We start from the raw sequence: 25,448 nt of genomic DNA, 5'->3' as shown, positions 1-25,448 counted from the left end.
GTGACAGAGAGACAGAGAGAGAGATAGAATTAATTGAGAATGTAGATTTGTGGAGTGGAACTGGTTTTAGTTGGATTAATATTCTAGACTTGAATTGATTGCCTTCAGAGATCAGGGAAAATCATAGAATATTCCAGCACAGAACCAGGCCATTCGGCCCATCAAGTCTGTGCCAATGTTTCTCTCCACATGAACCACCCAGTCTAATCCCACTCTCCCCCTCACTCCCCATACCCTTTAATATCCCACCCAGTCTAATCCCACTCTCCCCTTCACTCCCCATACCCATTAATATCCCACCCCGTCTAATCCCATTCTCCCCTTCACTCCCCATACCCATTAATATCCCACCCCGTCTAATCCCATTCTCCCCTTCACTCCCCATACCCGTTAATATCCCACCCAGTCTAATCCCACTCTCCCCCTCACTCCCCATACCCTTTAATATCCCACCCAGTCTAATCCCACTCTCCCCTTCACTCCCCATACCCATTAATATCCCACCCAGTCTAATCCCACTCTCCCCTTCACTCCCCATACCCGTTAATATCCCACCCAGTCTAATCCCACTCCCCATATTTAATTTTCCACTATCTAATTCACTTTTAAAAGAATTTAGAGACTCTGCTTCAATAATGAGTTTGTAACTGAGAATTCTAAGTTCTCTCCGTCCTCTGTGCTGAGACCTATTTTCTAACCTCCCCTTCAATTCGCACATTATTGTGCTGGTTCTGGTATTGGCCCCTCTTTCAGGAGGTTGAGTGAGTGATGGGTGGGACTATTTTTGTACAGCGATCACTCGACGAGGTCAGGAGCTGGAGTCCCCGCTAATGCTTGATCTCCCTTCGGCCTATTGCTACCAGCCCAGCTGGGCTAACGCAGCACGGAGCAGGGATTGATCCTGGCACCTCACTGGTTAATTGCCCAAATTATATGGTAGAGGCTCCACCTGCAGCTGGGTATCCGGCATTGTACCGTCTGGGACCACAACTGTAGCAGACTGATAGCATCACTGGGAATGTGGGAGCGAGCCTTGAGCTCAGTGGTAACCATTCCCGGATCGGGGTCAGAAGGAGCAGGGTTCCACTACAGACAGTCCCGGGGAGCGGAGACCGGAGCTCCAGACGGTCCCGGGGAGCGGAGATCGGAGCTCCAGACAGTCCCGGGAGCGGAGACCGGAGCTCCAGACAGTCCCGGGGAGCGGAGACCGGAGCTCCAGACAGTCCCGGGGAGCGGAGACCGGAGCTCCAGACAGTCCCGGGAGCGGAGACCGGAGCTCCAGACAGTCCCGGGGAGCGGAGACCGGAGCTCCAGACAGTCCCGGGGAGTGGAGACCGGAGCTCCAGACGGTCCCGGGGAGGGGAGACCGGAGCTCCAGACAGTCCCGGGAGCGGAGACCGGAGCTCCAGACCGTCCCGGGGAGCGGAGACCGGAGCTCCAGACGGTCCCGGGGAGCGGAGACCGGAGCTCCAGACGGTCCCGGGGAGCGGAGACCGGAGCTCCAGACGGTCCCGGGGAGCGGAGACCGGAGCTCCAGACGGTCCCGGGGAGCGGAGACCGGAGCTCCAGACGGTCCCGGGGAGCGGAGACCGGAGCTCCAGACGGTCCCGGGGAGCGGAGACCGGAGCTCCAGACGGTCCCGGGGAGCGCAGACCGGAGCTCCAGACGGTCCCGGGGAGCGCAGACCGGAGCTCCAGACGGTCCCGGGGAGTGGAGACCGGAGCTCCAGACGGTCCCGGGGAGCGGAGACCGGAGCTCCAGACGGTCTCGGGGAGCGGAGACCGGAGCTCCAGACGGACCCGGGGAGCGGAGACCGGAGCTCCAGACAGTCCCGGGGAGCGGAGACCGGAGCTCCAGACAGTCCCGGGGAGCGGAGACCGGAGCTCCAGACTGTCTCGGGGAGCGGAGACCGGAGCTCCAGACAGTCCCGGGGAGTGGAGACCGGAGCTCCAGACAGTCCCGGGGAGCGGAGACCGGAGCTCCAGACAGTCCCGGGGAGCGGAGACCGGAGCTCCAGACTGTCTCGGGGAGCGGAGACCGGAGCTCCAGACAGTCCCGGGGAGTGGAGACCGGAGCTCCAGACAGTCCCGGGGAGCGGAGACCGGAGCTCCAGACAGTCCCGGGGAGCGGAGACCGGAGCTGCGGCTCTGAATTCTGGGCTGACATCCACCATGAGAGGGCAGATGGGGCCTCAGTTTAATGTCTCATCCGACAGCGCAGCGCTCCCTCAGTACTGACCCTCCAACAGTGCAGCGCTCCCTCAATACTGACCCTCCGACAGTGCAGCGCTCCCTCAGTACTGACCCTCTGACAGGGCGGCGCTCCCTCAGTGCTGACCCTCCGACAGTGCGGCGCTCCCTCAGTACTGACCCTCAGTACTGACCCTCTGACAGTGCAGCGCTCCCTCAGTACTGACCCTCCGACAGTGCAGCGCTCCCTCAGTACTGACCCTCTGACAGGGCGGCGCTCCCTCAGTGCTGACCCTCCGACAGTGCGGCGCTCCCTCAGTACTGACCCTCAGTACTGACCCTCCGACAGTGCAGCGCTCCCTCAGTACTGACCCTCCGACAGTGCAGTGCTCCCTCAGTACTGACCCTCCGACAGCGCAGCGCTCCCTCAGTACTGACCCTCCGACAGTGCAGTGCTCCCTCAGTACTGACCCTCCGACAGGGCGGCGCTCCCTCAGTGCTGACCCTCCAACAGTGCAGTGCTCCCTCAGTGCTGACCCTCCCTCAGTACTGACCCTCCCTCAGTACTGCCCTGGGAGTGTGGGCCTGGATTATTGGCTCTAGTCTCTCGAGTGTGGATTGAACCCATGACCTTCATGACTTAGAGATGAGAGTGCTGCCCACTGAGCCATGGCTGGCACCAATAATACCAGCGCTTAACGGGTTAAACTTGAAGGCCAGGTTGCATAAAGCTGCCTTGTATGTCCTTGAGTTTCGATGGTTGAGCCGAGATCTCGGCTGTTTAAATTGATAAAAGGATTCGGTAGGGTAGATACAGAGAAACTATTTCCTCTGGTGAGGGAATGGTAAGAAGGTGAGATAGATTTAAGACAAATGGGACGGGTTTGTTGGGTCTAAAGTTCATTTGTTGTCTCTAAACCATCTTATGTTTTTGGAGGCCAATCGGAATGACACCAGCCTTCTCTTCAACCCTCTCTGTAGGTTGTTTACTTCACAGCCTTATTCCCGTACCTGGTCCTGATTATCCTTCTGGCACATGGAGTATCTCTTCCGGGGGCTCTGGATGGCATCATTTACTACCTGAAACCTGATTGGTCCAAACTTGGTGAAGCTCAGGTAAAAGATCATTACATTTCCCCCCCAACCCGTGTTATTTTTTTTTTGTTTCTGTTTGTTTCCTCTTCTAATTCTTGGAGAATTTCCTGTAAGACATTGGACTGGGCTGAAGGCTATTCCTCTTTTGTTTTTTGTTATTGGCCAGTTTCCTATTGGTGGAGTTGTGGAAGACACGAGCTCTTGAGGGAGTAAACTAGGAGCAAAAATGTCAAAGCTTCTACCTTCTAATTTAATCGAGTTCTTCGGGAAAAATCCGGGTTTTATTTTTTGTTGTTGGATTCTTTAGGTTTCTGTGTAATCTGAACCCTTCAATCCAGTATCTCAAAAGGATGGTCCTCCCATTTGCTTCCAAGCATTCTGCTGTTGCCTTTATAGAATGTTTTATTTTACTTGATTTCTCTTGAAGGTTTGGATTGATGCAGGAACCCAGATCTTTTTCTCATATGCGATTGGATTAGGAGCACTTACAGCACTAGGCAGCTACAATCGTTTTCACAACAACTGCTACAGGTAACCTAGCAACGCAGGAGCTACACTTTATTCATTTCCGTACTTTTTTTTTCCTCCAAACTACCATTTTGGGTATTTTCACAAGTGGAAGAAAAGGCCTGTTGAAGGACGGGATGCTTCCCTGACATCAACAGTTCCATTCTTATATCTGCGATGTGTGCCATTCACAGAGTGACCTATGGTAAACCTTTGACCCCTCACCCCCCCTACCCCAGCCAACTAACAGGTTCTATCACCCACTTATGGCCGTGACCTACGCAACGCTCCCTCGTCCCCCCTACCCCGGCATGCTATAAATTGGTGATTGACAGCTACAGATACCTGGCCTGTGGTATTGTGAGGGAGGAGGGAGCGGGGGGGGGGGTTTTTCAGGGGGGTCCCGAACGCACCAGTCGTCTGCCGTAGGGGTCTACACCGAACGCCACGTGGAATCCAATCTCTGGCACCAACGGCCGCGAAGCTGAAGATCGCTCGGACCCAGGACGCAGAGATACACCACCACGGGTTTGGATCGGCAGCGGAGCCAACCATTACAACCCGTGAGCCAGCATCCCCTCTTCAAGCACGAGTCAGTGCTGCTCTCCCCCGCCCCCCACCTCACCCTCCCGACGGTTCGGGCCAGATTACACGGGGTGTCCCTGAGCTGCACCGATGCCAGGCTGGAGCTGACTTGGCTTTGACCACCGGCTGGCGCAGCGGTCAGAGATCCAGCTTACACACGTGGATAATCGCCACCTGGGGTCGAGATACCGGAGGGCCAACCGACCCCTGTGGAACCCAAACCCCCTCAAAGTTGGGGGAGGGGAGGTCAGCGTCCTGAGGAAGGGGAGAAAAAATTGGATACAAATGAGAGAAAGAAGAAAAAAGTAAAGCGCGCATGGGTAATAATCTTTCACTCGTGAGTATAGGAGTGCCAGGTATCACTGCTGTAGCTGCCAATCACTGCCTGAGATGGACGTGGTACTAGTTTACCGATATACCAGGAAGTGCTCACTGTCCTACACAACCTTAAACCAAGCGACTACCACTAAAAAATCTGGGACATGCGCATCTCGTCTGATCATGTCCGCCAGGACCTACCCATGGCTGACCGGAGCGATGCTGACCGTTGACCGTTAACAGTGACCACAAAGAGGAAGATGACCTCTTTTCCTTTCTCTGTGGGTTGGACTTGATCCCAGGTCTCTCAACATCAAAGAGCAGCAACTAAGACTGGCATCGTAGCCAACCACGCCTCCTAGGTTACGGCACAATTCATCAGCAACCATTATTGACACGTTCCAGCAGCGCATGTGGGCCTAAACCAAGGAGGGGCGCATTAACACACGGGAATCTGCTCACCCACCCATCAGGCGCACACCTCACAAATACTGGTACAGCAGCAATGGCCGTACATTCTTAAGTGAGTGACAGGCATCTGGCAAAATTCATTTGTAATTTGCCTTAGAATCAGACAGCACAAAAGGAGGCCATTCAGCCCATCGTGCCTGTGCCAGCTCTATGAAAGAGCTATCCAATTAGTCCCACTCCCCCTGCTCTTTCCCCATAGCCCTGCACATTCTTCCTTTTCAAATATTTATCCAATTCCCTTTTGAAAGTTATTATTGAATCTGCTCCCACGACAACAAAAATATGAGGACTAGTAAGAAATCCATTGTTTGTGGATCATTCTTTCCTGTGCTGAGAGTGAGCGACACTGAGTGAGAATCACAGACTGATCGCACCGCAGGCTCATGCTTTAGATTATCTGATATTTGAAATGTTACAGTAGAGCTTTTTATTGTCTCCCACAACATTTAGAGTTTAATATCAACAGCTGGCTCTCACACCAGCCCACACATCCATCAATACTCCCATTCACCATTTGGAGGTTTCTAATGAGTTACACAACCCTACGCAATCGAATAAGCATTCCCCCTCACTCACTCCCCCCTCACTCACTCCCCCTCACTCACTCCCTCCCTCACTTGCGGGGAGGTTTGCTAGCACTGTTGGGGGGGGTTTAAACTAACTTGGCAGGGGGATGGGATACAGAGTGGAGCTACAATAGGGGGTGATGTGCAGCCAAATATAGAGAAAAAAACAAGTCAGCTTGGGAGACAGGGCAAATATGTGAGGGCAAGGCTGGATGGCATCTATTTTAATGCAAGGATTCTTGCGAATAAGGTGGATGAACTGAAGGTGTTGATAAACACATGGGAGTATGATGTTGTTGCTGTCACAGAGACATGGTTGAGGGAGGGGCAAGACTGGCAGCTCAATATTCCGGGGTACAGAATCTTCAGGCGAGACAGAGGGGGAGGTATAAGAGGAGGGGGGGTCGCAATATTAATTAAAGAATCAATTACTGCCATAAGGAGGGATGATATATTAGCAGGTTCCTCTAATGAGGCCATATGGGTGGAGCTTAAAAACAAAAAGGGGGCAAGCACTTTGATGGGAGTGTACTATAGGCCCCCAAACAGTCAGGGGGAGATAGAGGAACAGATATGTAGGCAAATCTCAGAAAATTGTGCAAATAATAGGGTAATAATAGTGGGGGATTTCAACTTCCCCAATATTAACTGGGAGACTCAGAGTGTAAAAGGCTTAGAGGGTACAAAATTCTTAACGTGCATCCAGGAGAGCTTTTTGAGCCAGCATGTAGAAAGTCCTACAAGAGAGGGGGCGGTACTGGACCTAATTCTAGGGAATGTGGCCGGCCAAGTGGAAGAAGTGCTAGTAGGTGAGCACTTTGGTGACAGTGACCATAATTCGGTGAGATTTAAGGTGGTCATGGAAAAGGACAGGGAGGGGCCGGAAATAAAGGTTCTAAATTGGGGGAAGGCCGATTTTAATAGGATAAGGCAGGATCTGGCCAAAATGGACTGGGATCAGCTGCTTGTAGGAAAATCCGCATCGGAGCAATGGGAGTCTTTCAGAAGGGAGATTGAGACCATACAATGGCAACATGTTCCCGTAAAGGTCAAGGGTGGTTCCAAGAACTCCAGGGAACCTTGGATGTCAGAGGATATACGAGAATGGATTAGGAAAAAAAGGAGGGCTTTTGGCAGATACAAAAGGCTAAAGACGGATGAAGCCCTAGAGGAGTACAAAAAGTGCAGGGGGATACTTAAAAAAGAAATTAGGAGATCAAGGAGGGGCCATGAAATAACACTGGCGAGCAAAATAAAGGAAAATCCTAAGATGTTTTATAAGTATATTAAGGGTAAGAGGATGACTAGGGAAAAAATAGGGCCCATTAGGGACAAAAATGGCAATCTGTGTGTGGAGCCGGCAGATGTAGGAGGGGTTCTAAATGAATTTTTTGCATCTGTTTTCACGATGGAGAAGGACGATGTAGACATAGAAATACGGCAGGGGGACTGTGATATACTCGAACATATTATCATCGAGCGGGAAGAGGTATTGGCGGTTTTAGCAGGCCTAAAAATGGATAAATCCCCAGGCCCGGACGAAATGTATCCCAGGCTACTGTGTGAGGCAAAGGAGGAGATTGCGGGGGCTCTGACACATATATTCAGAACCTCTCTGGCCACAGGGGATGTGCCAGAGGACTGGAGAACCGCTAATGTAGTACCATTATTCAAGAAGGGGAGTAGGGAAAAACCGGGGAACTACAGGCCAGTGAGCCTAACATCAGTGGTAGGAAAATTATTGGAAAAAATTCTGGAGGACAAAATTAGTCTCCACTTGGAGAAGCAAGGATTAATCAGGGATAGTCAACATGGCTTTGTCAAGGGAAGATCATGTCTGACTAATTTGATTGAATTTTTTGAGGGGGTGACTAGGCGTGTGGATGAGGGTAACGCAGTGGATGTGGTTTACATGGATTTCAGTAAGGCCTTCGATAAAGTCCCCCACAGGAGACTGGTCAAGAAGGTACGAGCCCATGGAATCCAGGGTGCCTTGGCACTTTGAATACAAAACTGGCTTAGTGGCAGAAGGCAGAGGGTGATGGTCGAAGGTTGTTTTTGTGACTGGAAGCCTGTGGCCAGTGGGGTACCACAGGGATCGGTGCTGGGTCCCTTGCTGTTTGTGGTCTACATTAATGACTTGGATATGAATGTAAAAGGTATGATCAGTAAGTTCGCTGATGATACAAAAATTGGTAGGGTGGTAAATAGCGAGGAGGATAGCCTCAGTCTGCAGGACGATATAGATGGGTTGGTCAGATGGGCGGAACAGTGGCAAATGGAATTTAACCCGGAAAAGTGCGAGGTGATGCACTTTGGAGGGACTAACAAGGCAAGTGAATACACAATGAATGGGAGGACCCTAGGCAAGACAGAGGGTCAGAGGGATCTTGGTGTGCAAGTTCACAGATCCCTGAAGGCGGCGGAACAGGTAGATAAGGTGGTAAAGAAGGCAAATGGGATACTTGCCTTTATTAGCCGAGGCATAGAATATAAGAGCAAGGAGGTTATGATGGAGCTGTATAAAACACTGGTTAGGCCACAGCTGGAGTACTGTGTGCAGTTCTGGTCGCCACACTGCAGGAAGGATGTGATCGCTTTGGAGAGGGTGCAGAGGAGATTCACCAGGATGTTACCAGGGCTGGAGCGCTTCAGCTATGAAGAGAGACTGGGAAGATTGGGTTTGTTTTCCTTGGAGCAGAGGAGGCTGAGGGGGGACATGATTGAGGTGTACAAAATTATGAGGGGCACAGATAGGATGGATACTAAGGAGCTTTTTCCCTTCGTTGAGGGTTCTATAACAAGGGGACATAGATTCAAGGTAAAAGGCGGGAGGTTTAGAGGGGATTTGAGAAAGAACTTTTTCACCCAGAGGGTGGTTGGAGTCTGGAACTCACTGCCTGAAAGGGTTGTGGAGGCAGGAACCCTCACAACATTCAAGAAGCATTTGGATGAGCACTTGAAATGCCATAGCATACAAGGCTACGGACCAAATGCTGGAATATGGGATTAGAGTAGACAGGGCTTGATGGCCGGCGCGGACACGATGGGCCGAAGGGCCTCTATCCGTGCTGTATAACTCTATGACTCTATAACTCACTCCCTCCCTCTTTCACTCACTCCCTCACTCACTCCCCCCTCACTCTGTCTCTCCCTCACTTACTCCCCCTTCACTCCATTCCTCCCTCATCCCTCCCTCACTCCCTCCCTCACTCACTCCCCCCTCATGCACTCCCTCACTCATTCCCTCACTCACTCCCCCCTCACTCACTCTATCCCTCCCTCACTATTCCCTCACTCACTCCACCCTCACTCCGTCCCTCACTCACGCACCCCCTCACTCCCTCACTCATTCACTCTATCCCTCCCTCACTCATTCCCTCACTCACTCCCCTCACTCCGTCCCTCCCTCACTCATTCCCTCACTCACTCCCTTCCTCCCTTCCTCCCTCCCTCACTCCCTCCCTCCACTGACTCACTCCCTCCCTCACTCACTCACGCACCCCTTCACTCACTCACGCACACACTCCCTCACTCACTCCCTCATGCACTCACGCACTGCCTCACTCACTCCCTCTCTCACTCATGCACTCACTCACTCACTCACATCATGCTCTGGCGCTAAAAGTACATTCCTTCCCCTGGATTTGAAGTGGGCTTCCTTTCTGTGGTCCTGTGACTGTCTCTTGCAATCCCCCCGACTGGTGACGCATGCTCCTCAGGTACATCATTGCTGCCGTAGTGTCATGGTTATCATCAATTATCACTTCAGTATGAGAAAGCAGCTTTTCCAGCCAGACCAGCCTTATCTGTCATTATAGACCTGTTCAGGTCATAGGCCCTGATGTGTTACGCTTTCCTGTTGGGTTCTGCACCGTCACACTATAGAGGTTGTCAGTTATTCTCAGCAGAAGACCACACTGCGGTTATACAGGTGCTCAGCTTCAGTAGACGCCAACTTGTCCCTTGTATCTTCCTGGCTCTCTTCCTCCAGTTCCAGGGAATGAAGGGGTGGCCATGATTGGTAATCAGGTATGATCTTTCGGCTCTCCTATAGATCTTCACCACAAGTCTGATGTTCTACCCTTACCGACCTACCTACCTGCTGTACTTTACTAGCCTTTTTATAGCTAGGATCTAGTGCAAGAACCTGGGGTTTGAGGAACATGCTCTTCACCTTCAGGTAAGCTTATGAGGTGATGGAGGAAGATGTGGTCTTCCCGCCCATTTCCCATTCTTGCTCACTTCCCATTCCTTCCCACCCACTTCCTCCTCCTTCCTGCCCACTTCCTCCTCTTTCCCACTCACTTCCCATCCCTTCCCATCCTCATCCCTCTCCTTCCCAAGAGGTGCAGACTCAAGGAGAAGTTTCATCTTCAGTTTTTGGGCTGCCTCTTCACATCCGAATCCAACTTTAACTCTTCCCTTCCTTTCTCAGGCCGTTCCTAACTTCTGGACCTTTTATGATGAATAACGACTATTGTTTATGTGCGGCCAAGGAGGTTCAGTATGCCTTTTCTCAGAGAACTTCTCTTTATCCCTATAATGCAAAATAAAATGTTGGCCCAGGTCTCCTCCTCAGATCCCATTCCAATGAGCCTCGTAGTGGATATTTTTCCTGATTGGATCATCATTGGAAATAGTGAATCCTTATTGGTTCAGTTAAGGTTCAATCCATCTAGGATTGATTTCATTTGCTCCATCTACAATGCAGTCTAACTCCTGAGAGGCTTTTCCATGTAGCTGAAGTTGGGGAGGAGACAGTCTGTGAAACAAAGCCTTAGTTTCGACACCACACAGTAACAGCCATGATTAATCTCCACCCGTTCCCCCATTTAACATGCATGAATGCTGTTTGTCTAATTAACCAATTATTACTGGCTATTTTTCTTCCACTTAACAGTCTGCCTAGTAACACATTCATGATCAGAATAACCAAGAATCACCGGGTCCCTCCCATGGCTAAGCTCCATTGCTGCTCCAGTGTATGTGCACCACATATTAATCTTTATCTCTTTACATTTTCCCTTCAATTTATGTCCCTCCTCAGCCATCCTCTGGTACTTCACCAAGTGGCCACTCTTAATGTGAGAGGTGAGACGGTGAGTGTATGAACCATGGAGGAGATTGTTGAAGCTCAGTCCAATTCTCTCACCACTTGATGTCCACAATGGTGGCGGTCACTAGATATCAATCAGGACCAGTCCAGGGGCACAAAGGGCAAATACAGCTTCGTACCGGCTGTTCAAGCCGATATCACCTCCGCACCTTTCTGCTCTGTACGATTTAGCCCCACTCTGGGTGGGTACAGTAGTGTAATGGTTCTGTTACTGGATTAGCGTTCCAGAGGCCTGGACTAATAATCCAGAGGACGTGAGTTCAAATCCTCTTCATGGCAGTTTGAGAATTTAAATCAGTGTAAAAAAAACAACTCTGGAGTAAATGTCCTTACCCAGTCTGGGCCTATATGTGACTCCAGTCCCCACACCAATGTGGTTGACTCTGAAGTGACCCAGCAAGCCCCTCAGTTGTGTCAAACCACTAGCGGTTCAAGAGGGCGACTCACCACCACCTTCTCAGGGCAGCTAGTGATGGGCAATTAATGCTGGCCTTGGCACATCCTGGGAATGAATAGTTTTTAAAAACTGGGCAGTGCTCGTTGAGGCACTGGCAAAGGCCACGTTGTCACATTTTAATTATACTGGCCTGTAGTCCACAAGATGTCAGTGATCTGTACACCCAAGATTTCCTTGTGTCATTGTTAAAATCAACGAAATTCTGCCTCATGATTAGCTGGGCCTTTACTTGGCATTGAAACCACCCAACATAAATTAGTTGCAACACTTGATTCATTTTACTGCACTAGTGTAAAAACCCAGCCATTGCTGGAGAGCTGGTAACTGTCTGCTTACCTAGCTGGCACTTCACACACCTCACTATTCCTAGCCTCCCAACACAGTGCTAACAGTCAGGAGTGTGTGCCCAGTGGTTTCCCTGTGGAGGGGACAGTTCCAAAGCACAACCAGCCGTCCCCTGATGCTACGTCTCCTGTGGACTGGGGACTGAGTGGAGTTCACCCAATGCTGGTATTGCACCTTAGCCCCACGTCATTACACAAAATGACCACTCAAACAACATTGGGTATGTCCAGCATTGCCTCACAAAGGACCTTGAGGTTGGTATAAAAGTTGGTGCTGAACTGCCACCATGAGTTGGCTGGGTGATATTACCTTTGTTGATATTGAGAATCTGCAGACAGTGGCATTGCTGCCATTCACCTATTGGGTCAACATCTGGAGTTTTCCCAACATTAGATGGTCCAGACTCCTTTGCATAAAAAACAAATCCTTTGTCCATCTTCAGACCTCATCTAATGCTGGTCTGCTAGACCATAAACAACGATGAATACTGAACTACCTGGCACCAATGTTTCTATACGAAAATCACGCACAACTCACCATCAGTAATTCCTGGCTAAATTTGCAGTTTCCAAGGCCTCTAAACCTTTCCTGAACCTCAATGCCTGGCACTCTCTAGCCCAAAGAATCAACCCCACTCCCCACTTGGTCTCTAGCTCTTCCTCGCTGCAGGATGGTCTTCGGAGAAGTTTATGGTCTTTGGAAATTTCAGGCGGCATCACTCACTTCACTCCAGCCTGGCACTTACATGCTTGAACCATTCAAGAACATTCATTACACACCATTGTAGATAAAGTCACCAGGTGTCCTTATACAGACTTGCTCAACGAGTCTATTGGGGCAACAATGCACCTTCATAAGGCCTGCAACCTTCCATCCTGTCTCTCACTAAGAGTGAGACCTAACCTGTTTTCCCCACATCTCACTCTTAACCTCTATGCTATATTGTGCTGTGTTTGCAATCTATCTCTCGATCAATCACCTCACCCATGCAGGCCTGACGCCTGACAAGAGCGTAATGAGCAGCCCGAGTGCCAGGCATCTCCAAGGTGCATTAAGTCAGATTAATTTCTGGAGTTAAAGTGGTCTGAATTACTGAACAGCCAGTGTGTACTGACACAGGGCAGCTGTGTGTACAAATCGGCCAGTTCTGACCTTACAGGAGAGGGAGACTCGCTCACTAATATTTATATCTGGTAACAATTTATTTTGTTTAAGTTTAGGTTGGGCAGGGTCGGAACATTTAACAGTAATATTTACCGATGACACAATTCTGAAAAGGTTTACTCTTCCTTGAACTGTTCATGTTCGGAGGATATGGTGAAGGTCAGGATTTAGTGACTGGGATCAACTGCGTATTCCTAGTTATTAAGTGATTGGAGCAGTAAAAATCACCTTTATTTTAATATAAACTGTCTTCTGTTCCTTCCTCTGCTTCTAGTGGACAATGACTGTCCAATCAGAATCTGGAATGAAGTGAATTTCAATACTGGGCGATCGAGTACTCAGCCCATGTACCAGTGTGGGGTATATGTAGACAGGGATATACCAGTGTGGGGTATATGTAGACAGGGATATACCAGTGTGGGGTATATGTAGACAGGGATATACCAGTGTTGGGTATCTGCAGACAGGGATATACCAGTGTTGTGTATATGTAGACATGGCTATACCAGTGTGGGGTATCTGCAGACAGGGATATACCAGCGTGGGGTATCTGTAGACAGGGATATACCAGTGTGGGGTATCTGTAGACAGGGATATACCAGTGTGGGATATCTGTAGACAGGGATATAACAGTGTGGGGTATCTGTAGACAGGGATATACCAGTGTTGGGTATCTGTAGACAGGGATATACCAGTGTGGGGTATCTGTAGACGTGGATATACCAGTGTGGGGTATCTGTAGACAGGGATATACTAGTGTGGGGTATCTGTAGACGTGGATATACCAGTGTGGGGTATCTGTAGACAGGGATATACCAGTGTGGGGTATATTTAGACAGGGATATACCAGTGTGGGGTATCTGTAGATGGGGATATACCAGTGTGGGGTATCTGTGGACAGGGATATACCAGTGTGGGGTATCTGTAGATGGAGATATACCAGTGTGGGGTATATGTAGATGGGGATATACCAGTGTGGGGTATCTGTAGATAGGGATGTGCCAGTATGGGGTATCTGTAGATGGGGATGTGCTAGTGTGGGGTATCTGTAGATGGGGATATACCAGTGTGGGGTATCTGTAGATAGGGATGTGCCAGTATGGGGTATCTGTAGATGGGGATGTGCCAGTGTGGGGTATCTGTAGATGGGGATGTGCCAGTGTGGGGTATCTATAGACAGGGATGTGCCAGTGTGGGGTATCTGTAGACAGGGATGTGCCAGTGTTGGGTATCTGTAGATGGGGATGTGCCAGTGTGGGGTATCTGTAGACAGGGATGTGCCAGTGTGGGGATATCTATAGACAGGGATGTGCCAGTGTGGGGATATCTGTAGACGGGATGTGCCAGTGTTGGGGTATTTGTAGACGGGGATGTGCCAGGAGTTATCTGTAGACAGGGATGTGCCAGTATGGGTGTATCTGTAGACACAGATGTGCCAGTGTGGGGTTATCTGTAGATGGGGATGTGCCAGTGTGGGTGTATCTGTAGATGGGGATGTACCAGTTTTGGGGTATCTGTAGATGGGGATATACCAGTGTGGGGTATCTGTAGACAGGGATGTGCCAGTGTGGGGTATCTGTAGACAGGGATGTGTCAGTGTGGGGTATCTGTAGACAGGGATGTGCCAGTGTAAGGATCTGTAGACATGGATGTGCCAGTGTGGGGTATCTGTAGACAGGGATATACCAGTGTGGGGTATCTGTAGACAGGGATGTGCCAGTGTGGGGTATCTGTAGACAGGGATGTGCCAGTGTTGGGGTATTTGTAGACGGGGATGTGCCAGGAGTTATCTGTAGACAGGGATGTGCCAGTATGGGTGTATCTGTAGACACAGATGTGCCAGTGTGGGGTTATCTGTAGACGGGGATGTGCCAGTGTGGGTGTATCTGTAGATGGGGATGTACCAGTTTTGGGGTATCTGTAGATGGGGATTTGCCAGTGTGGGGTTTCTGTAGACAGGGATATACCAGTGTGGGGTATCTGTAGACAGGGATGTGCCAGTGTGGGGTATCTGTAGACAGGGATGTGCCAGTGTGGGGATATCTATAGACAGGGATGTGCCAGTGTGGGGATATCTATAGACAGGGATGTGCCAGTGTGGGGATATCTGTAGACGGGATGTGCCAGTGTTGGGGTATCTGTAGACGGGATGTGCCAGTGTTGGGGTATTTGTAGACGGGGATGTGCCAGGAGTTATCTGTAGACAGGGATGTGCCAGTATGGGTGTATCTGTAGACACAGATGTGCCAGTGTGGGGTTATCTGTAGACGGGGATGTGCCAGTGTGGGTGTATCTGTAGATGGGGATGTACCAGTTTTGGGGTATCTGTAGATGGGGATTTGCCAGTGTGGGGTATCTGTAGACAGGGATGTGCCAGGAGTTATCTGTAGTCAGGGATGTGCCAGTGTGGGGTATCTGTAGACAGGGATGTGCCAGTGTTGGGGTATCTGTAGACAGGGGATGTGCCAGGAGTTATCTGTAGTCAGGGATGTGCCAGTGTGGGGATATCTATAGACAGGGATGTGCCAGTGTGGGGATATCTGTAGACGGGATGTGCCAGTGTTGGGGTATTTGTAGACGGGGATGTGCCAGGAGTTATCTGTAGACAGGGATGTGCCAGTGTGGGGTTATCTGTAGATGGGGATGTGCCAGTGTCAGGGTATCTGTAGATGGGGATGTACCAGTTTTGGGGTATCTGTAGATGGGGTTTTGCCAGTGTGGGGTTTCTGTAGACGGGGATGTGCCAGTGTGGGTGTATCTGTAGATGGGGATGTACCAGTTTTGGGGTATCTGTAGATGGGGATGTGCCAGTGTGGGGTATCTGTAGACAGGGATATACCAGTGTGGGGTATCTGTAGACAGGGATGTGCCAGTGTGGGGTATCTGTAGACAGGGATGTGTCAGTGTGGGGTATCTGTAGACAGGGATGTGCCAGTGTGAGGATCTGTAGACATGGATGTGCCAGTGTGGGGTATCTGTAGACAGGGATATACCAGTGTGGGGTATCTGTAGACAGGGATGTGCCAGTGTGGGGTATCTGTAGATGGGGATGTGCCAGTGTGGGGTATCTGTAGACAGGGATGTGCCAGTGTTGGGGTATCTGTAGATGGGGATGTGCCAGTGTGGGGATATCTATAGACGGGGATGTGCCAGTGTGGGGTATCTGTAGACGGGGATGTGCCAGTGTGGGGTATCTGTAGACGGGATGTGCCAGTGTGGGGTATCTGTAGACGGGATGTGCCAGTGTGGGGTATCTGTAGACGGGGATGTGCCAGTGTGGGGTATCTGTAGACGGGATGTGCCAGTGTGGGGTATCTGTAGACGGGGATGTGCCAGTGTGGGGTATCTGTAGACGGGGATGTGCCAGTGTGGGGTATCTGTAGACGGGATGTGCCAATGTGGGGTATCTGTAGACGGGATGTGCCAGTGTGGGGTATCTGTAGACGGGATGTGCCAGTGTGGGGTATCTGTAGACGGGATGTGCCAGTGTGGGGTATCTGTAGACGGGATGTGCCAGTGTGGGGTATCTGTAGACGGGATGTGCCAGTGTGGGGTATCTGTAGACGGGATGTGCCAGTATGGGGTATCTGTAGACGGGATGTGCCAGTGTGGGGTATCTGTAGACGGGATGTGCCAGTGTGGGGTATCTGTAGACGGGATGTGCCAGTGTGGGGTATCTGTAGACGGGATGTGCCAGTGTGGGGTATCTGTAGACAGGGATGTGCCAGTGTGGGGTATCTGTAGACGGGATGTGCCAGTGTGGGGTATCTGTAGACGGGATGTGCCAGTGTGGGGTATCTGTAGACAGGGATGTGCCAGTGTGGGGTATCTGTAGACGGGATGTGCCAGTGTGGGGTATCTGTAGACGGGATGTGCCAGTGTGGGGTATCTGTAGACGGGATGTGCCAGTGTGGGGTATCTGTAGACGGGGATGTGCCAGTGTTGGGGTATCTGTAGACGGGATGTGCCAGTGTGGGTTTGGGACGGTTAGGTGGAATCTCTACCTCTTTTTCCCAACAACAGGAGGATCGAACGAATGGCGTCCATCTTAGCAGTAGCGTTACCCATCCAACGAGATCGAGTCCTGGGACAGGTGGATTTCTTTGACTGTGACTCCTCAGTTCTAGTTCCTCGGCAGAGCTTAGAATATGACCTTCCTTCAATATCCCTTCAGTAGCTTTAGTGTCCGTACAGTAGCCAGTTCTATATAGAGCAGCCACACAAAAGGGAATTCAATTTAGCCCCAAGTATTTCTGTGCCTCTATTTGTCGCTGCTTTGGTATCAGCAGTCGGTGGTGTCAAATGATCTGTCTGTTAATAATTTGCTCATGTATGTATCCAATCCTTCCTGTGTCCTTGACTATTTAGTGCCTTTGCATCCAGAGTATGTATTCTGCGACCAGATGTGAACCGGTAATTACTTCACTTCTGATTTTTGACTTGGGTTGTGATGAAGTGTGGAAGAGCCGATCGTTCATGTTGAAGAGGTTATGTACTGATGGGGGGATATCCTGTGCTTCGCTGGGCTAAGTATTTAATACAGTGTTGAGTTTGGAGCTTGATTTGTACTTTGGCGTGACGGGCCGACAGGAATCTGCTATAACTCGCCCTCTCTCTGCGTGTTTTTTTACAGAGATGCCTATCTCTTGGCACTGATTAACAGCACCACCAGCTTCTTCTCTGGGTTCGTCGTATTCTCCGTGCTCGGATTCATGGCCTCGGAACAAGGGGTGGACATATCAAGGGTCGCAGAATCTGGTGAGAATTTAGTCATCCAACAAAAATCTGCTCCTCACAAAAATAAAGATTAATAGAAATGGGGAAGGACGGTTGACCCATTTTAACTCACCCATCCAGAAAGACCCTCATCGTGATACCCAACCGGGGAAGCCAAATAAACACAGGAGGGAGAAAGGAATAGAAGGATATGCTGATAGGGTGAGATGAAGTAGGGTGGGAGGAGGCTCGTGTGGAGCATAAACACCAGCAAGGACCCGTTGGGCCGAATGGCCTGTTTCTGTGCTGTAAATTCTATGTAATTCACCCTACTGCCAGTGGGGAGCTACACTTGAAGAGAGCTCGACGTGAGATGATGCTACAACACTGTAACCCGTTTCCCCATCCCACAATCCCTTTGATCACTGCTCCCTTCTTGGGGCTTGAGATCGATGATTTATCTTTTGACCTTTGAAGGTCTGACATTGAAGTCCCTCCAGAGTTTCTTTCCTCTGGTGTGTTTTGAGGACTTGTTCCAGCCTGGTTTATCCTACCTTCAGGGTTTGGCGTTCATTCGTTTATACCAGAGCACTTAACAAGCTGGCCCCTTTATACTATTGATCGGGAGATTTAATAGAAGTGTTCAAAATTATTAGGTGTTTTGATAGTGTAGATAGGGAGGAAATTATTTCCAGTGGCAGGAGGGTCGGTATTCGGAGGACACTGATTTAAGATAATCGGCAAAAGAACCAGAGGGGAGATGAGGAGAATTTTTTTTTACACAGTGAGTTCTTCCGATCTGGAATGCGCTGCCTGAAAGGACGGTGGAAGCAGATTCAATAATAACTTTCAAAAGGGAATTGGATAAATACTTGAAAAGGAAAAATTTGCAGGGCTATGGGGAAAGAGCAGGGGGGAGTGGGACTAATTGGATAGCTCTTTCAAAGAGCCAGCACAGGCACAATGGGCCGAATGGCCTCCTGTGCTGTAAGATTCTATGATTCCATCATTGCAACCAGTAACCAGTGGTGTTCCACAGGGGTCGGTGCTGGGTCCCCAACTCTTTACAATCTATATTAACGATTTGGAGGAGGGGACCGAGTGCAACATATCAAAATTTGCAGATGATACAAAGATGGGAGGGAAAGTAGAGAGTGAGGAGGACATAAAAAACCTGCAAGGGGATATAGACAGGCTGGGTGAGTGGGCGGAGATTTGGCAGATGCAATATAATATTGGAAAATGTGAGGTTATGCACTTTGGCAGGAAAAATCAGAGAGCAAGTTATTTTCTTAATGGCGAGAGACTGGAAAGTACTGCAGTACAAAGGGATCTGGGGGTCCTAGTGCAAGAAAATCAAAAAGTTGGTATGCAGGTGCAGCAGGTGATCAAGAAAGCCAACGGAATGTTGGCTTTTATTGCTAGGGGGATAGAATATAAAAACAAGGAGGTATTGCTGCAGTTATATAAGGTATTGGTGAGACCGCACCTGGAATACTGCATACAGTTTTGGTCTCCATACTTAAGAAAAGACATACTTGCTCTCGAGGCAGTACAAAGAAGGTTCACTCGGTTAATCCCGGGGATGAGGGGGCGGACATATGAGGAGAGGTTGAGTAGATTGGGACTCTACTCATTGGAGTTCAGAAGAATGAGAGGCGATCTTATTGAAACATATAAGATTGTGAAGGGTCTTGATCGGGTGGATGCAGTAAGGATGTTCCCAAAGATGGGTGAAACTAGAACTAGGGGGCATAATCTTAGAATAAGGGGCTGCTCTTTCAAAACTGAGATGAGGAGAAACTTCTTCACTCAGAGGGTGGTAGGTCTGTGGAATTTGCTGCCCCAGGAAGCTGTGGAAGCTACATCATTAGATAAATTTAAAACAGAAATAGACAGTTTCCTAGAAGTAAAGGGAATTAGGGGTTATGGGGAGCGGGCAGGAAATTGGACATGAAGCTGAGTTCGGATCGGTCAATGCCCTGTGGGTGGCGGAGAGGGCCCAGGGGCTATGTGGCCGGGTCCTGCTCCGACTTCTTGTGTTCTTTAGATTTGTGGTTGGGATCAGATCAGCCATGATCTTATTGAATGGCGGAGCAGGCTCGAGGGGCCGATTGGCCTACTCCTGCTCCAATTTCTTATGTTCTTATGTTCTTATTTCTTGGTAATGTGGTGCTGGTTCTGTCAGGGAAGATGGGATTTCTTTATTGCAATACCCAGACTCCACCTTCTGTAAGGAAAGCACCTCTGGTCTGTCTGCGGGTTTATTCACCCTGCACTAAGTTACCTGCCTGACTACAGCACAGTTGCTCTGTTAAAGTTTGTGTTCTTCCTTCTGTGTCAGTTCCCTCGTGGCCTCGGCCCATCTGACCTCATTGGTCTCCTCCTGCCATACCGCCCCCTTCCCCCATAAGTCTCTAAAATAAATGTGCCTGAGACCCAGAGTCTTTGGTCTCACCTTGGTGATTCTGAACTTGGACTCAGTTTCTCCCGTTGTCTCTCCCGGTTCCTCACCTTTGTATTCAAGATCACTTCCAGTTCTTCCTACTTTGAATCTGCAGGAAAGTTTCTCCTCCCTTCACTCCAGTTTTGTGTCTTTCCATCTGAGCTCAGTTTCTCTTTGTGTTAATTTGGGGTTTTATTTCTTTGCCTTTTGCCTCTTTCAGCCCAAGTTTTGTACTTAATTTTGGGGTTTTGGGAAGTAACCCAATCAGTGTGGTGTCCATGGCTACTCATTGACTGCCCAGTCCTTTCATTTCTAGACTCTCTGAGTGTATCGTATTGTGTTTTAACGGAGTGCTGACTCAACCTCAGCCACTCGCCTATTGTGACATTCCTCCCCCTTAATACATTCAGCAGACTAAAAATGTCAACTAGGCAGCCATTAGCAATTCAAAACAACGGCCATTTTCTGGGCTCTGGATCGTCTTGATTTCCTCATTTTGGGTCCATGCATTTGGGAGTGAAGGGGGAGGAGACTAGAGCAGACATCATATAAAACAGCCTCACCAACAGACACTCTTATTTTCCTCCTTTAGGACCTGGCCTCGCGTTCATCGCCTACCCAAAGGCAGTGACACTGATGCCAATCGCCCCACTCTGGGCCGCCCTGTTTTTCTTCATGCTTCTGGTTCTCGGGTTGGACAGTCAGGTACGCGATTAATTTCATTGCAAGATATTTTTTTTATCATTCCCAGGACGGTGGGTGTAGCTGGCGAGGTCGGCATTTATCGCCCATCCCTGCTTGACCTGAGAAGGTGGTGGTGGGCCTTCTACTCGAACTGCTGGTAGCAGTTGTTTGATTCAGATGAGTGTCTCGCTGGGTCATTTCAGAGGGCAGTTAAGAGTCAGCCACGTTGGTGTGGGACTGGAGTCACATATAGGCCCAGACCGGGTAAGGACGTTAGTGAACCAGTTGGGTTTTTATGACAATCCGACTGCTTCATGGTCACTTTCACCAGATTTTTATTTCAAGATATCTGAAATTGAATTCAAATTCTCAAACTGCTGTGATGGGAATGGAACACGAGAATCCTGCAGAATGTCAACCCAGAATTCAGAGCTGGAGCTCCAGGGCTAAACTTTCCGGGACTGTCTGTAGTTCTGCTCTCCACTCCCTGGGACAGTCTGGAGCTCCGGTCTCCACTCCCTGGGACAGTCTGGAGCTCTGGTCTCCGCTCCCCGGGACTGTCTGTAGTTCTGCTCTCCACTCCCCGGGACTGTCTGTAGTTCTGGCCTCCGCTCCCCAGGACTGTCTGGAGCTCCGGTCTCCGCCCACCGGGACTGTCTGGAAGTCTGGTCTCCACTCGCCAGGACTGTCTGGAAGTCTGGTCTCCACTCGCCAGGACTGTCTGGAGCGAGGGTTTGAACCCTGCACCTTCTGACTCAGAGACGGGAATGCTCCCATTGAGCCTAAGACTCTCTCTGAGGCATCTGTTAATATCTCTCCAACCCACAGTCTCCTTCCCAGCTTCTTTTATAAAAGTGGCCATTGACTTGGAATCCACTCCCTTCTCTGGGAGTCTGTCCACATCCACTATTCTGTAACCGTTAACCTTGCTGTTAATGTCCTTCTCGTGCCCTCTAGTGCTAAACTCACTGCCCGAATTAAGGAACGTGTTGACTTCCACCAAACACCTGCCATTATTTGGATGGAAGAGGGGATACTCGTCTCCCTCAATCAGTTTCATTGTTTGAATTTACTGCATTCTATCCACAGCAGTGTTAGATTCAATACTGGCCTCGTCCAGCTCCACACTGGCCTCGTCCAGCTCCACACTGGCCTCGTCCAGCTCCACACTGGCCTCGTCCAGCTCCACACTGGCCTCGTCCAGCTCCACACTGGCCTCGTCCAGCTCCACACTGGCCTCGTCCAGCTCCACACTGGCCTCGTCAATGTTATGAACTATTTGTAGGGTATGGGGAAAGAGCAGTGGAGGAGTGGGACTAATTGGATAGCTCTTTCAAAGAGCCAGCACTGGCATGATGGGCCGAATGGCTTCCTTCTGTGCTGTAAAATTCTCTGATCCAGTCAGACATTGGTTAATTTGGTTTTCCTTGTTTTCAGTTTGTGGGAGTGGAGGGGCTGATCACAGGGATCATGGACCTGTTCCCCACCTCTGTCTCTGGGGGTCTCCGACGAGAGGTGGTTGTTGCTGTGTGTTGTTTGATCTGTTTCATCATCGACCTGTCCATGGTGACAGACGTAAGTAAAACATCATTGTGGGGCAATGGGGGTAAATCCAAGTAATACCACATTGTGGGGCAATGGGGGTAAATCCAAGTAATACCACATTGTGGGGCAATGGGGGGTGGGTGGGTAAATGTAAACAATATAGCCAATGGGACCTGGGGGGGGCGGGTGGGTGAGGAGATAAATCCAAATGCTTTGGCCCTGAAATTGCTGGGCCTGGAGAGAGGGTAAATAGAAGTTACGCCCTAGGGTGGGTGGGGGGGGGCGGGGAGGATAATGGGCTGGATCCTGGTGCTGTTGGAATTCCGCCTCATTTCGACCTGACGTTTAAATTCCAGTGCGGGGGGCTGCAGATTGCGGGTGTTTCTTCGCATGCCCCGAGCGGTCCCCGCCCCCACATTAAGGGTGGATGTCGAGGTGGGGGGAGTTTCCAGGCTTCCATGAGGAAATTCCTCCCTTTACGTCATTGGAAGGTGGGAACTAGACTCAGTGCAAACAATTTTCTTATTGTTACAGTTCCAAGGACCCTCCGAGGATCCGGATACCAGAGCATTTAAACCAAAATGGCAGCTATTAACGGCAAATAATGTCGAGCTCAGGCTGAAAGCAAAGTTGCTGGACGCAGGTCTGGGCAGATCTGATCTTAAGGGAGATTAATCGGGGTATTTCAAAAGGGAATTAGATAAATACTGGAATGGGAGAAAATTTGCAGGGTTATGGGGAAAGAGCACGGGAGTGGGACTAATTGGATAGCTCTTTCAAAGAGCCGGCACAGGCACGATGGGCCGAACAGCCTCCTTCTGTGCTGTAAGATTCTATGATTTCCGTGAGGCATCAGATGTAATTTTCTTTCATGTAATGTTTCCACATCAATGCTTCGAAGCTCTGAGGGGCCCAAGCTGTTCAGGAACACATGATTGCAAAGTGTCCAATTCAGCTCAGGGGGAAAGGAGAGACTGAGAAAAACAGAGACAGACGGAGAAAAAAGAACGAGATACAGAACACAGAGAGAGAAAAAGAGATAGAAGAGAATAAAATAATGCACTGGAACCAGAGAGAGAGAGAGAGAGAGGAGAAAGATAGATAGAGATGAAAGGATGATATAGAGACTATGTTCCTATGTAATCACCTGGATTGCAACATTATTTCCTGGAACTAGGAAAGGGATGATCCTGAAGGAAAATGGGGCATTGAAGGAAGGGCCAGCGCTGGGTGGGCAGTTGGGAAGTGGCTGAAAGGGGAAAAGGAAAATCTTGGCGGGGTTTTTAGGGGCTGGGTTTTGCCCGAGTTAGAATGCAGACATTGGATGGTAAACCACAGGAACATCGCCCTCACCCAAATCCTAGTCTCATTTCTGGATATACTAGTTATCATCACTTGTCTGAATTACCATTCTAAACCCGGCCTTTTGCTAGGGTTTGAAGTGGCATCAGTTTAGAGGATCTGAACTGTGATAGGCTCAGGCCCACGACACAGAACAGCTCCAGATTGGTATCCTCAAGCAAGATGGACACAAGGAAAGGATGGAGAGGCAGTGGGAATTTCACTGGTGCTGCACAGGGGGCACATAGACCATTTCATCAAGTAATATCGTTGCGACAGTGTAGAAGGAGCTTTACTCTGTATCTAACCCGTGCTGTACCTGCCCTGGGAGTGTTTGATGGGACAGTGTAGAGGGAGCTTTACTCTGTATCTAACCCGTGCTGTACCTGCCCTGGGAGTGTTTGATGGGATGGTGTAGAGGGAGCTTTACTCTGTATCTAACCCATGCTGTACCTGCTCTGGGAGTGTTTGATGGGACGGTGTAGAGGGAGCTTTACTCTGTATCTAACCCGTGCTGTACCTGCCCTGGGAGTGTTTGATGGGACAGTGTAGAGGGAGCTTTACTCTCTATCTAACCCGTGCTGTACCTGTCCATTCCATTCCTCATCACTGATACTTGAGTCTGTGAGAAACAGAAAACCTTTTTTTTACTGTCCTCGTTAATCATTGTGACCATTAGTCCCAGTCTGAAGACTTGAAGCAATTATAAAATTCTGCCCAGAAACATTGGTCCAATTTCAGTGTTCCAACATGACTGATGGGCCTCAGGCCTACAATGACAACTGGGATATTAAATTAAAGATTCCACTGGTGGAATTATTTATAATCTCAGCCACAGAAGAAGGATGGACAGGCCGGAATACAGGGTTTGAATTGTGACTCTTAGTTGTACGTGCAGTTCTGTGTCTGTGCTGCTGGTTGACATTTTCTGCACTGAAAACACCTCTTTAAAGAGGGATGGAGTCTGGAGAGGGACTGATATCTGGGGAGAGGGGTTGATATCTGGGGAGATGGGCTGATATCTGGAGAGAGGGGCTGGTATCTGGGGAGACTCACCTCCTGACTCCCCAAAGCCTTTCCACCATCTACAAGGCACAAGTCAGGAGTGTGATGGAATACTCTCCACTACCTGGATGAGTGCAGCTCCAACAACACTCAAGAAGCTCGACACCATCCAAGACAAAGCAGTCCGCTTGATTGGCACCCCATCCACCACCCTAAACATTCACTCCCTTCACCACCGGCGCACCGTGGCTGCAGTGTGCACCATCCACAGGATGCACTGCAGCAACTCGCCAAGGCTTCTTCGACGGCACCTCCCAAACCCGCGACCTCTACCACCTAGAAGGACAAGGGCAGCAGATACATGGGAACAACACCACCTGCACGTTCCCCTCCAAGTCACACACCATCCCGACTTGGAAATAGATCGCCGTTCCTTCATCGTCACTGGATCAAAATCCTGGAACTCCCTTCCTAACAGCACTGTGGGAGAACCGTCACCACACGGACTGCAGCGGTTCAAGAAGGCGGCTCACCACCACCTTCTCAAGGGCAATTAGGGATGGGCAATAAATGCCGGCCTTGCCAGCAATGCCCACATCCCATGAACGAATAAAAAAAATATCGGGGGAAACGGGCTGATATCTGAGGTACTAGGCCCCTTGCTTTTTGTGATATATATTAATGATTTGGATTTAAATGTAGGGGGCATGATGAAGAAGTTTGCAGATGATACAAAAATTGTCCGTGTGGTTGATAGTAAGGAGGAAAGCTGTAGACTGCAGGAAGATATCAATGGACTGGTCAGGTGGGCAGAAAAGTGGCAAATGGAATTCAATCCGGAGAAGTGTGAGGTAATGCATTTGGGGAGGGCAAACAAGGCAAGGGAATACACAAT

General features: G+C 49.7%; 1 protein-coding gene across 1 annotated transcript in view; it reads left to right on the top strand.

Annotated features, from left to right (window-relative positions):
- Window positions 1–25,448, top strand: part of LOC137333964 (sodium- and chloride-dependent creatine transporter 1-like) — a 146,861-nt gene that overhangs the window by 108,802 nt on the left and 12,611 nt on the right. The window contains exons 6-10 of the mRNA XM_067998335.1: window positions 3,171–3,305; window positions 3,712–3,815; window positions 17,450–17,574; window positions 20,571–20,683; window positions 22,100–22,237. Of these exons, the coding sequence (XP_067854436.1) occupies window positions 3,171–3,305; window positions 3,712–3,815; window positions 17,450–17,574; window positions 20,571–20,683; window positions 22,100–22,237 (615 nt within the window). The remainder of the gene's footprint in view (window positions 1–3,170; window positions 3,306–3,711; window positions 3,816–17,449; window positions 17,575–20,570; window positions 20,684–22,099; window positions 22,238–25,448) is intronic.

Source organism: Heptranchias perlo, chromosome 17 (genome assembly GCF_035084215.1).
Source record: "Heptranchias perlo isolate sHepPer1 chromosome 17, sHepPer1.hap1, whole genome shotgun sequence".
Classification (NCBI taxonomy): Eukaryota; Metazoa; Chordata; class Chondrichthyes; order Hexanchiformes; family Hexanchidae; genus Heptranchias; species Heptranchias perlo.
This window is presented reverse-complemented; position numbering and strand designations above follow the sequence as displayed.